Genomic DNA, 12,406 nt, shown 5'->3' with positions numbered 1-12,406 from the left:
GAAAGCTTTACACTGGCTCCGGTGGAAGGCGTTTTTCAAGTCTGATTGGATTGCGGGTGCGGAGTGTGTGTGGCCTGCAGGCCAGTGCCCTGGCATAGGGAGAGAAATGGCTCTTAAATTCTTGAGATGGCATTATTGTTCCATTATTGTTCATTATTGTTGAAGAAGGGGCTGATACGGATCACTCTAGGAATTCAATTCAGAAATGCTTTGCTTCCACAGTTATCTGCTAACTAACTGTGTTGCCGTTATGTTGTGCAGCCTGCGTCCCCACCTCAGTCCCATCCATACATTTTGCAACAAACTTTGTTCAGCAATTCGGTAACAAAGACAAAAGACCCCCCACGCTATGAAGAAGCCATCAAACAGACTCGCAGCTTGCAAGCTTCTCAACGAGAGGTAGGATATACACATAAATGCAACAGCAAACCTGTTTTAGTAATTCCATTTAGAATATTCATGTTCTTATTTCTGTACCTACCAGTTTAAAAGCCGTCAGGAAGTTAACCGCTCTGTCTCACTCAGAATTCTTACATCCATCTAGACATCTCGCCCTGTCTAGTAGGCTGTGAGTTTTGACACCACCCTACCTTCTGATTGCCCGTTTTTGTTGGATATCAAATCAAACCTGTGTCATATGACTGGCATGTAAAAGGCCTGAATGGAATTCTGCCTAAGCCAAGGGGATGTTGCTTCTCTTCTGTATCATGTGTGTTTCGAGGAATGATGATTACTGCCCCTGTATTCTGAGCTGCTGTTCTTCATGCCTTCCAAGGGTTGTTGAATGTACAACCGTCTTTCCTGACCATAAGCTATGCTGGCTGGGGTGAATCAGAGTTGGAATCCAGAAACAGATCACAGGTTCTTCACTCGGGTGTTTACTGATGTTTCCTAGCTGGACAAAAGTAAATTCTTCTTATATTTGCCATTGTATAGAACACACATCTATATAGCTGACAGACTCTGAGACTCTTAGTTTTCAGCAGATTAACTATGAATTCCCTTACAGTGCAATCCTGTGCATATTTACTCTCACTGAATTCCATGGGTCGTCTTCTCAGACAAATATGTACAGGTCTCTAGCCTTAATCTGATCATTCCTCTCCTGAATCTGCAAAATCTTTCCTGTTTGGTTAGTATTCAGTTTTGCTAAATAAGCAACAGAGCTTTGATTCCTCAGGAGAAAATGGGATCTCCAGTATCCAGTTTTTGTCTATCTTTTTCTTTTATTAAATTTCTGTATTGCCATTAGCCATAGCTCTCTGGGTGGTTCACAACAATGAAAACCATAAAATATGATAACAGTATGACATTTTAAAACTGCAGTATAAAATAGAAGTAAAAATGAAAGTCAATCCTGCCAGCAGAGCAAAGATGAAAATACAATTCGAGATTTAAAAATGGAAAACTAAAATGCCTGGGAAAGCAGGATGGCACTGGAAAGAGTACAATAGAAACATCAGGCAAGCTTATTCCACAACTGGAGTGCAAAAACAAAAAAGGCCCTCTTCTCAGTAGCCATCCACCTCTCTTCCTTTGGCAGGAGCTTCCAGGGAAGGACCTCTGAAGATGATTTTAAGGTCCAGGGAGTTATATATGAGAGGAGACGATTCTTCAGGTAACTAGGCCCTGAGTCATTTTGGGCTTTGAATATAATGCCAGCACCTGAATTAGGCCGAGACACTGACTGGCACTTGGTGCAGATGGAAAAGCATTGGCATAATATGATCATTAGTAAGTCCCCAATAACAAGGTCACCTCCCTGTTCTGGACCAGCTGAAGTTTCCAGATTCCGTATAACACATTGCAGTAATCTAAAGAAGGGGTTTCCAGAGTGTAGATAACTGTAGGTAGGGATTTTTGCCCAGATAAGGGTATAGTGGGTATACCAGCCTAAGATGATAGAAGGTGCCCCACACCACTGATTTCACCTGTGCCTCTAGTAACAGTGCTGGATCCAAGATAATCTCCAGACTCTGAAACTGACTCTTCAGGGGGAATGCAGCTCCCTCATGAAGTGGTTGACTGGCATTTACCTGGCAGATGCACTACCTGCTAACAGTACCTCCATCTTCTCTGGACTGAGTCTCAGTTATGTGCTAACGTAGGGTGTACTGTAACCACACAAACTCAATCTTCATTATGATCTTGATGTGGTGCAGCAAATGAATAATCTTCTCATTTCATGAAAAGGCTTTGTAATAAAGCAAAGAAATGGATTATCTGTGTTACAGATTGCTAATGCACACAGCCAGCAGATGGATGACCTTTTTGATATCCTCATTAAGAGTGGAGGTAAGTTTAAGTAAAATGGCATACATAATAGTGGCGGATTCCTATTCCTGTTTTTCTTTAGTCCAGTGTCTTAGGAGGTTGCTGCTAGGAGCATAATTGAGAGTGAAGTGCAGAAGAAAGATGCCTTTTACTGGTTGGACAACTTGTAGTAGTTATCAATTCCCTTATTATTGAACAGCAACTCATTCACTATGTGAGCTCACTTAACTGTGTAAATAACCTTTAATGACATTGGATTGGCTCTGCCTTCATCTCTATTCTTTCAGTACATTAGGCAGTTATTGACTATTTGTTAACAAGCAGCAGTTTGTAGCATGTTGTATTGAACTCAGTTAAGTAATTTGGAGTCCAATGTATTGAACCGCTAGCCTGTGTCTTTCAGTCATTGCGATAGTCTGTACTCCCAAACTGTTGAAAGAATGGTAAAGGGTCTAAATGGCTGCCTTCATCAATTCAAGTGACTGATTTGCCGAAATGGAAAGAAGAGGTGCCAGGCTTTTGGCAAGGAGTCTTTGGCAAGGCGTGACCACGCAGCCCCTTTCTGTAGTACAAGTTACAAAATATACAGTGTGTCCATAGACACACTGACATTATTACCCAGATGTTGGCTTGATGGCTTCTTTATATCATGACACACAAATCTTAATTAAATTGCCCAAGTAATTCACCATTTGCAAAAATAACATGAATTCAGTTGCCAAAAAGTTAAACATCTTGTGAAAACAGTGCACCAGTGTGAACACTGGATTTTTACAATGTATGCAATAAGCAAAGTAACTCACTGATTTATCTGTCACTGCCTTTTATGCGAACAGAGATTTCCATGCCTACCAAGGAAGAACCTTCTCTGATTTCCAAAATGAGACCAGTTACTGCCAACATCACCACAATGCCAGTGAACACAGTAGTGTCTCGTCCCCCGCCACAAGTCCAAATGGCCCCACCTCTCTCCTTGGAACCAACAAGCAATTTCTCGTTATGTCTGGAGAACCAGCTGGAAGCTCTCCTGGAAGGAACGCTACCTTCAGGGAATGGAATGCCTCAGCTGCCAAGCAGTAGTGAAGAAAGGGAGTCTTTCTCTCTCATTGAGGACCTTCAGAATGACCTCCTTAATCATTCTGGCATACTAGATCACTCACAGACACCTATGGAAACATCCGATTCGCAATTCACCGCCAGTAATTCCTGTTTATCGCTTGACCTTCCGGACACAAATTTAGACAACATGGAGTGGTTAGACATTACCATGCCAAACACATCATCAGGATTAACTCCACTCAGCTCAACTGCTCCAAGTATGTTTTCAGCAGATTTCCTTGATTCACAGGATCTACCATTTCACTGGGATTAACTGAAAAGGAGAAGCTTACTTGACCATGGTTTCTAAAGCTCTGTCTACAGTATAGGTCCACTGTTTTGCTATCCTTCTTTCCAGGATTATTTTTCAAAAGGATCTTTAGGAATGGGGGTTTTTAAATAAAAATCATAGGTAGTAAAAATGGTTAATTATGTTCTACTAAGATAAAAGCATGACAAATGGTTTTCTTACCCTTTGAAAATTTATCACTGGAAAGCAATGAAAGAGGGTTGATGGGGGAATAGAGATAAAATCACAGGAGAGCAAAGAGTATTTGGATAAAGACATAATATCCCTGCACCTGACTGAGCCAAGCTTAAGCTACATTGTGAAAGCTGCGGTTGAATTTTCAAAAAATCTTACGGGATTTTATCAAAAGGTTGAAATTGCATTTGGATTTCTTCATGAATATAAAATACCTCTTTCTCCCTATGAGCTAATTTTCATACTGCAACATTAGTTATTTAACCACTTAGTTTACTTGGCAAAATAGACTAAAGATGTTCCTTTGATTAATGTGGCATCATATTTTTTAAAATTAGCTTTTAATACAAGTACTTAAGAAATTTTAGATAGAAACGCCCATCTTGCGAATGCCTCTTCTGAGATGTTGCCTAATGCAACATAAATGTATATCATGTAAATACAAAGGAAATACTTCTTTTTCCTTGACAAATCATAAGAAGCATGCAGAATTAACTGATTAAGTAATCAACTAAGATTTCTTTAATAAGGCCGCAGCTTATTTAATTTGTATCCATTTGAAATAGGAAGTTAATAGAAAAATATGCAATATGCCATGTGTTTTTATATCATCTGTTATTATCTAGATGGTGAAACTAAGTATTTTCAAACACTTATTTGCATACTTAAAACCAGTGTTACCACTGTTTTAATTTGGATCCAAAAATGCCCTTACACATGTAAGAACTGACTTCTATTTGCAGAAAGGGCTGGTTTCCTCTTGTGCTGTAACATTCCATGAGAAAGCAGAAATGATATGCAAAGACGTTCTTCTGCTTATTGTAGTACTGTGTTTGTAGAGCACTGCTCATGGCTATTTGCTTTAGCTCACACATCTTTTGAGTCCAGCTCTTAAGTCCACTGAATTAATGTTAATGCTTTTAAAATGAACAGAAAAATCAATGTTCTAGAATCAGGTTCAGAATTAAAAATTCCTTTTAATTTAAATTAAAATTTAATTTAAATTACAAGAAAATTGTAGGCAGTAACAAATTGTGTCATTTCATTAGCACAAATGATGTTGCAGTAATGGAAACTAAATTCCAGCCCATGTGCAGGAGAAGGGTCCAACTAACCCTGTTGCACAACTGGTTGTGCATTGTATTTGTGCAGCTTGTTGTGCAAGCATAATGGGCAAAAGCTTGTGAGCTCTGCTACCACTCTGTGAATTTCTAGCACTACATAGTCAGATCCTGCTCTGTGATATATCAATTTACGGCACATAATGCTCAGATGCAAGGTATTTTAAACTTGTTTGGATTTTTTGCTTTTGAAATATTTTAAGTGGGCAAAGGAAGGTGTGAAAATTGGCATCCTGCTTGATCTCCCTGACCTAGCAAGGCCAGTTAGCTCTGCCAAAAAGGTGTTAAGGGAAGGTCCCTTCAGGGCTCATTGTAAGCGGGCATTTTCCAGGTCAGCGCACTCTCTTTATTATCCGTATCCACAGATAATAAGACCCTAGAAAGCCATCAGAACATCGAGCTCACTCTTGGCTGTTCCCATTGGCAGTGATGCGCCAGGACCCCAAGCTGAGTTCTGTCACCTCATTTACTGCCTGCATCTTTCAGCTGGAGATTGAACCAGGCACCCACTGCGTGCGAAGCCTGAGCTCTGCTACTGAGCTGCACCTGATAACTTCTTTGGGTAGAAGGAGCAGGAATGCTTCAGTACATCCAAGCTTGAACTGCCTCTGATTCTCCATATCAGGTCCATTTGCTGTATATCAGATCCAGTGCTTGGAACAGCTGTACTATGATAGGTGATCCTACTTGCTATTTTAATACCACAGTTGATGAGCAGAAAAGTTGTCGCTTGGTGAGAAAGCTCTACTCTTTCTAACCATGAAGAAATGTGAAAACTGCAACTTTTCTACAAAAATCTGAATTTCATATTAAACCTAATTCACTCAAACTTGTGAGGAGAAATTAACCTTTCTTACACATTTTTCTCTTTGCTTGCCAAGTGCACCAAAATTATCTGTCTTTCAAAAATAATGGAATGATATCAAAATTTGAATTATTCCTTATCAGCAAGGTTTTGATCCTGCATTCATGACCTTTAAAAAAAGTTATGACCTGGCATAAGCACTAAAATGGATGCTAAAACCTTTCAGCCAACAAGTAGCTGCATAGCTTGATGCAGATTCAGTCTGTGTGCAGCATTTGGAGCCAGTTGCACCGTTACAGTGCATACCTGCAATTTGTTTTCTCCTGGAGCCACAACTGTGAAGATGCCAATTCAGGTTTGCTTTAGAGTCAGCCGGGACCTTGATGCTGTGGAAAGTGCTTAGCAGGGTAGCTTCACACCAGAAAATAAGCTGTACATCCATTTGGGACCCATATTTGGGGGCATGTTTGTCTTGGTACTGCCACAGGTTATTTGGGGGCTGTACAGTCACGAGTTGGATACGATGCTGCGGAATAACTGCAGTACATTTTCGTTGCCTTGACCCGCGGCTTAGGAGACTTTATAATTGGCGAATATGAAAGGGTTTGAGAGATTACTTGCTTTCAGCTTTACCATTCCGTTTGGCTCTCCTTTGATGGAGGCTAATCTTTTGAGGTGCTGAGTATTTCCCAGTGATATGCTAAGTCTCATTTTCTTTCACATGCGTTGATTTGAGTTGAGATACTTAGCACTCTGATGGAGCCTATCCTAAATATAATAGGAAGAGAAGTGAGTTTGGAGCTCTGCCCTGCTTTGAGCTAGTATATATCCTGTGATGTGCCGTATACAATATTACAGACCAAAGAAGATAGATCCAAGATTGAACCTACTGTCTGTACCTCGTACTTAAATGTTACAGGGATGAATAGGTAACAAAGTTTGTAGATTTTTTTTTTGTTTTATTTGTTTTTGAAGCTTTAGGCTGGGCCAAAGTCCAAATAGAAGGAAGTTGTATGCATGCAGGAAGCATATATACAGTGTTTATTTGACTTTTCATGTGGCAAAGCCTGCTATTAAAAGGAACTTGACTCTGCAAAGGAATCTCTGTCTGCATACATAGTCTATGCTTGTGTGCATCTCTCTCCTCTTTGGATCCTGGCCCAGTGCAAACAGGCATGAAAAGAAGGCCATACATCCTAGCGAACAGTCGATTCCTTGTGACTGTGAGACAACAGCTTGTATCGTCATGCGTATTTACTACACAGTGCTTCTTAAACATTTTGAAGTGGGCCCTCCTGTAAACTTCACTCAGCTTTTCAGGACCACCTTGTAAACTGATCCTACCATTTGAGCCTTATTTTCCCACTCTACAACAGAAAATACAAAGGTGATCACATCAGTAGTAAACATTGAGCGATTGAGCAATTTTGAGTGTTAATATACATATTCATATATCATACAATTTGTATTATATATAGTATGCACGCGCAAGTGGTTATACACATACTTTACCCAGGATTTATTTGAATAGCCCCAACACATGATACATGGAAAGAGAGTGAACAGCCCTGTCGTGAGTCGTTAACCTGGTTTTCAAAAAAAAAAAAAAAAAGCGTTCTGAAAGTTGCAATGGGAAGCATCTCAGGAACATCTACCAGGAAGCACCTACCGGGAGCACATCAGAACAGTTTGAGAAGCACTTTGCCACAGCTTATCAGAAACATCGGCTATCTTCCTTGGTTCAAATGTGCCACAGTTGAGTCAGTTTGTCTGTCAGATGCACCACAGCTTTCTGTCATCTTACTGCTACGGACTGGCTAGGGTACTCCCAGCCAACTGGCGGAGTACATGTAAATAATCTCGCTTAAAATTGATGTACTGTGTGATGCTGCACTGCACAAACAGCTGTGCAAACCCGCAGGAGCATGTGCGACCCAGAACCCCGGAACAAAATCCCTTCAGGCGTGTAATAACCTATATAGAACTTTTTTCTGCAAAAAAATCAATGAGGGATCATGAAAAGTTTGTAACAAGATTATTTATTTTTTAGAGTAGGGATGTGTGATATTTTCTGTGCATTTCAGAATAGAGCTTTATTATGAAACATTTCTAAAAATGGTTTGCTATTCATCATGTTATGGGATGTGCAGCCTATTGTACAATAATTACCATATGTATGTGAAACTGGTATTTGTGAAAAATTTATATATGTGTATGTACAGTCGCTTGAGTAATTTTTGTGCACTTGACAATTTTTTGTAACATAAGGTATTTTAAATCTTTATCTTTAAAAATGAGATTACTCAGTCATGTGACTGTCACTACTAGTGTGGTCTTTTACAGTGCACAAATGGTTAAAATGTGTTTGACAGTAATGAGCATGCCCTCTTTGCTAGAGTGAGCTTCGGCCGCAGATCCGTTGTCTTCAGATATTACTTTAGCCTGGTTTCTTCATTTGTAGCAATGGCCCACTCATGGGAACTTAAGGGTCTTCCCATAATTGCAGCTTTTGTCATCCAGAGTGTCTATTTTGGAGTTTCAGTTGGAGTGGAAGTTGTTGTGGGAGAACAACCACATGCTTCTTTTGTGCAACTGCCTCTCTCATTGATAGCCGTTCTTGGGTTTACTATGTGTAGGCTTGCAGAAATAACTGTTTCATCCTGATTTCACAAAAATAACAATATAATATGTATAATAATTACAATAAATGCTTAATTCATTGGAAAGGTGGTGGTAGTGGGGGAGAACAGTCTGCAGTCCTGATCACCCAGGGTTAAATCCCAAGTTAGTCCTACTTGGACTAGCCCATTGAAATGAAAGGGAGTTAAATTAGTAGGTGCTGATGGAGTATGTTCAGAATTTAGCGGAACTGATTTCTGAGTAAACCTGTTGAGGATTGCACTTCATTTTTGTATTTTAAAAAATCAGTAGTTATCAATTGAATATACAGGTTGGACAGCATCAGTGGCCCAAGCTGTGTTGTGTTACACCATTTATTTTGGAAGAATCCTGTCCCAGCCCTATGAAATTCTAAGGGGGTGCTCACAAATTGTATGCATATTTAGGCAGAGAAAAGGCCTACAACCCCCAGCATGTCACAGCCAGTCATTTTGGCTTGGGCACGGTGGGTTGTGGGCCTTGTCTATGTCTCAACAGGCATACAGTTCCGCTTTTACCACCGATGTTTCATTCTTCTCTCTTTCTGTGTTTTCCAACTGCCCCATAGTTCCGAACAGCAGAGAACCATAGGCTACCATAACGAGGAAAGCATTGTGAAATGGGGGTGCGGGGCATTCAGAAACTAGTTGAGTGAAAATCAAAACTTCATGAATGGCACCAATGCAACAGTCATTTAAATTCTGCTAAGCCCCGCGGGAATCAATGGAACCCAAACGTACTTCACTTCGGCTGGATTGTGCCTGTGCTCTCATGCAGGTTTAAAAGCTGTAGTGCAGCGCTGCCATTAAACGGACCTTAAATGGTGGTAGTGATACGAGTTCTGTTTGAACTGGAATAAGCAAACTACTGTTGCACATATTTTTGGATGAGCAAACTCTTTAGTGAGAAGAGGCTAACGTATGAAATGCCGCATCTTGTAAAACAAAACAAAACTAGGCTGCAGCCGCATCCTCGCGAGCCGCACTCTGTTGCTTTTCAAACAAATACACCGAGTTAAGGAGTGTTACAAGGACAGTAAAGGATGACTTCTGCCTAGTGATCCTAACTGGGAAATAAATAGAGATTTGATTTTAGAAACTCTCTCGCCCATTTGATTACGCTGCAATAAATCTTACACTGTGTTTAACAACGTGACATTGTGACGAATCTGAACAAACCCTGACTTAACTGCAATTCAGTGTTTGAAAGGCAGCCTGCTCTGCTTTGCCTGCTGCTGAGCGCAGGATGCAGGGATGCACCTGATCATATGCACCCTAACGCATCATCTGGCAAAGTGTGAATTGTACAGAAGGCACTGAGTGCCTTCTCTGCTTTCCTAATGCAAACCATGAAGCCAGCATTTTAAGATTTAAGTTTTACAGAGGATGCTATTTGAAAGGATCCAGAGCCTTAAATGAGTGGTGAGAGGAAGACCACATGTAAGAAGAACCAAAGCACCGCCACCAGCTGCTGCCAAGGAGCGCCTGCCTTCGTTTCAGTTAGAACAAGCATAGGAGTGCCCTGCCTCTGCCCCGCCTCAGAGATCCTCCACGGGAATTTTTACTTTAAATTGAAGATGTAGATATTTTTGAGATGGCTATTGTTTTGCTGTCTAGCCGTGCGGATTCCTTTTGTTAAGTTGTGAAACTAAACTATGACATGAGCACAGATGTTCACATAAGGGAAGTCCTTTTCCTTTGTTGTGTTGCTTGAAGTAGAAATTGTGTTTAGCATGATGGTTGTTTCTCTTCTTCTTTTCATACTCACCATTATGTCTTAGCATCTCACTTTATGAAAAAAAGAAGATAGCTACCAGTCTGTACAGACCTTTCATTTAAGAGCTAGAGTAAAGAAAAACAATCATTCTGGCAAGCTGAGCATCCCGTGGTTCATTGCCTTTGTAAAAGAAACCATGATGCCTTTGTATTTGCTGTTTGCACCCCTAAAATCAATTCCATATGTTGATTTTTGCCATGTTTTGCACATTGTACTGTATATATGTAATGCATACTGTATTTTTATATGTGTAATTCATTTATCATATATTTTGTACATAGTGGCAATATTGTAGCTAAGGAGAAAATGTTTATCTCTGCAATTTTTGCAATATGTGTGTCAAATAAACAAGTTAATATAGATGGTTGTCTTTTATGCTTGTGTGGCCTTTTCCATCTCTTCAGGCAAGCTTAAGCGCTGTCAGAGCTGGATGCACTGCACCTGCCTCACTTGACTGAAAACATGGAAGCTAGCACACCTGGGTGCAGGCCTTTCTGTGTTGCACTGCTATATTTCCTTGAGGGGAGGGGTTTGCCCACTCTCTTCTCTGAGGAGGAGCAGCCATCTAACTCTTCTATTACCATAGCTTGAAGATCATGAAGTCTAGACCTCTGAAACTTGGCATGCACACCACAGAGATCCCAAGGGTCTTAAACATCAGTGCATTATTTTTGATCTGCCTCTGTGTGTGAGGTCTGCAGTACCATGTTCACTTACTAAATGACAGATTTCCCAAATTGCAGGCATAAGGTTGGAAGCGGGCAGGCAGCTAATTTGAGGGAAGTTGGGCATCATTTATCAGTGAAGAGTACATACTTATTCTGCTCTTCTTTGGAGCTTAGAGCAATGGTCTCTCCTCCATTCTGCCTGCACAACAACCCTGTGAAAGGCTGAGAAATTTGCTGACTCCAGATGAACTTAACGGCTGCTGAGCAGGAAAATGTTCTTCATTTTCCTTGGTCCACTGTACCCTGCTGACCCTAGGAAAGCAGGTAGGAGTCCCAATTTAAAATCCCATGCTTGAACTGTAGTGACATACTGAGGAATAGTTTCCCTTGTTGGTGTGTTCAACATCTTTGAGGGAATGTGCATTTTCCAGGTGTTGTTAAGGTAGGACCAAATGCCTGATAATTAAAAAGGAGATAATTGTTTTAAGTTAAAACACTGTTGCTTTGGCTTTACTTTAAAGATGCTGCCTGCGCTAAACCCTCTGGGCTGGGTGGAGGACAAGGAATTCCATAAATAATGTTTCTTCTCTCTCCAAAGGAGATGCAGATGTTCTTATACTTCAAGAGAGTGCAACTCAGCACTTCTTGGCTATCCACATTTCCTTGCTGATAGATGAATGTTACTTGACTGTATTCATAAATCGTAATTTGTATCTTTTGATGGTGGTCCATCTAAATCTAGGGACTTTACCCTATAAAAACAAGATACCAATGGAACGATACAACCTGGAATATTTTGACAATGGCCAAGCTAACCCACCAAGTTGAAATGGATAAAGGCCAAGCTATCAGATGGCTGATGTCTTTGGTCCCATTCCCCAAAATATGCCAAGAGCACCAACATTCTCTCATAGGCCTGGTCAATGTTTCATTGATGGATGGATGGTTGCCATTTTGATGGGGCTTTCATCTTCTATTTGCTCTTGTTTAAATTTATCATTATGACTTGATCTCAAATGAAGAGAAGAGAGTTACTAGTTTTACCTCTGTTGTTTTCCAATATGTCTTATTTGAAAAGAGAAACATTGGAAATGGCTTTCTATGGGGTCAAACCATCAAACCACCTTTGTTTCAAATGATGGGCTGCACCTCACAAAGAACGGAAAGGCTGCATTTGGCCACTTCATGAAAAAGTTCCAGGGAGCTTCAAACTGAAATATACAGGGGAGAGAGATGTGCAGCACGGCATACCATCACCTGACAAGGATTTAGGTAGTTCAACAGAAAAAACCTCAAGCAGGGCCTAGTATCAGTCTTCCCCCCCCCCAAAAAAAAAATGTAGGAAGAAAACCAGGGCACAATGAGAATGAATTTCAATGTCTGTGCACCAGTGCCCATAGCAGGGGAAACAAACAACACAAACCTGAGCTCATAGTACACGAGGGCAATTACAACCTTATTGGAATAACTGAAATGTGGTGGGACTACTCACATGACTGGAATTCTACAACTGATCGGCACA

The 12,406-nt window shown here is 40.5% G+C and overlaps 1 protein-coding gene across 7 annotated transcripts in view; it reads left to right on the top strand.

Annotated features, from left to right (window-relative positions):
• The window catches only part of MRTFB (myocardin related transcription factor B), a 118,492-nt gene extending 107,916 nt beyond the window's left edge, over nucleotides 1-10,576 (top strand). For 6 of the 7 annotated variants that reach the window (XM_044433114.1, XM_044433110.1, XM_044433113.1 and 3 more), the window contains 3 exons: nucleotides 262-399; nucleotides 2,235-2,295; nucleotides 3,111-10,576. In XM_044433114.1, coding sequence (XP_044289049.1) covers nucleotides 262-399; nucleotides 2,235-2,295; nucleotides 3,111-3,646 — 735 coding nt within the window. In that variant the 3' untranslated portion in view covers nucleotides 3,647-10,576. Of the gene's footprint in view, nucleotides 1-261; nucleotides 400-1,543; nucleotides 1,619-2,234; nucleotides 2,296-3,110 lie in introns of all 7 variants that reach the window. The other variant, XR_006415016.1, reaches the window with a different exon arrangement.
• The last annotated feature ends 1,830 nt before the right edge of the window (nucleotides 10,577-12,406 follow it).

The sequence above is a fragment of the Varanus komodoensis genome, unplaced genomic scaffold (assembly GCF_004798865.1).
Source record: "Varanus komodoensis strain SLA01 unplaced genomic scaffold, ASM479886v1 scaffold26, whole genome shotgun sequence".
Lineage (NCBI taxonomy): Eukaryota > Metazoa > Chordata > Lepidosauria > Squamata > Varanidae > Varanus > Varanus komodoensis.
The sequence above is the reverse complement of the archived record's forward strand: the minus strand, read 5'-3'. Positions and strand labels throughout refer to the sequence as shown.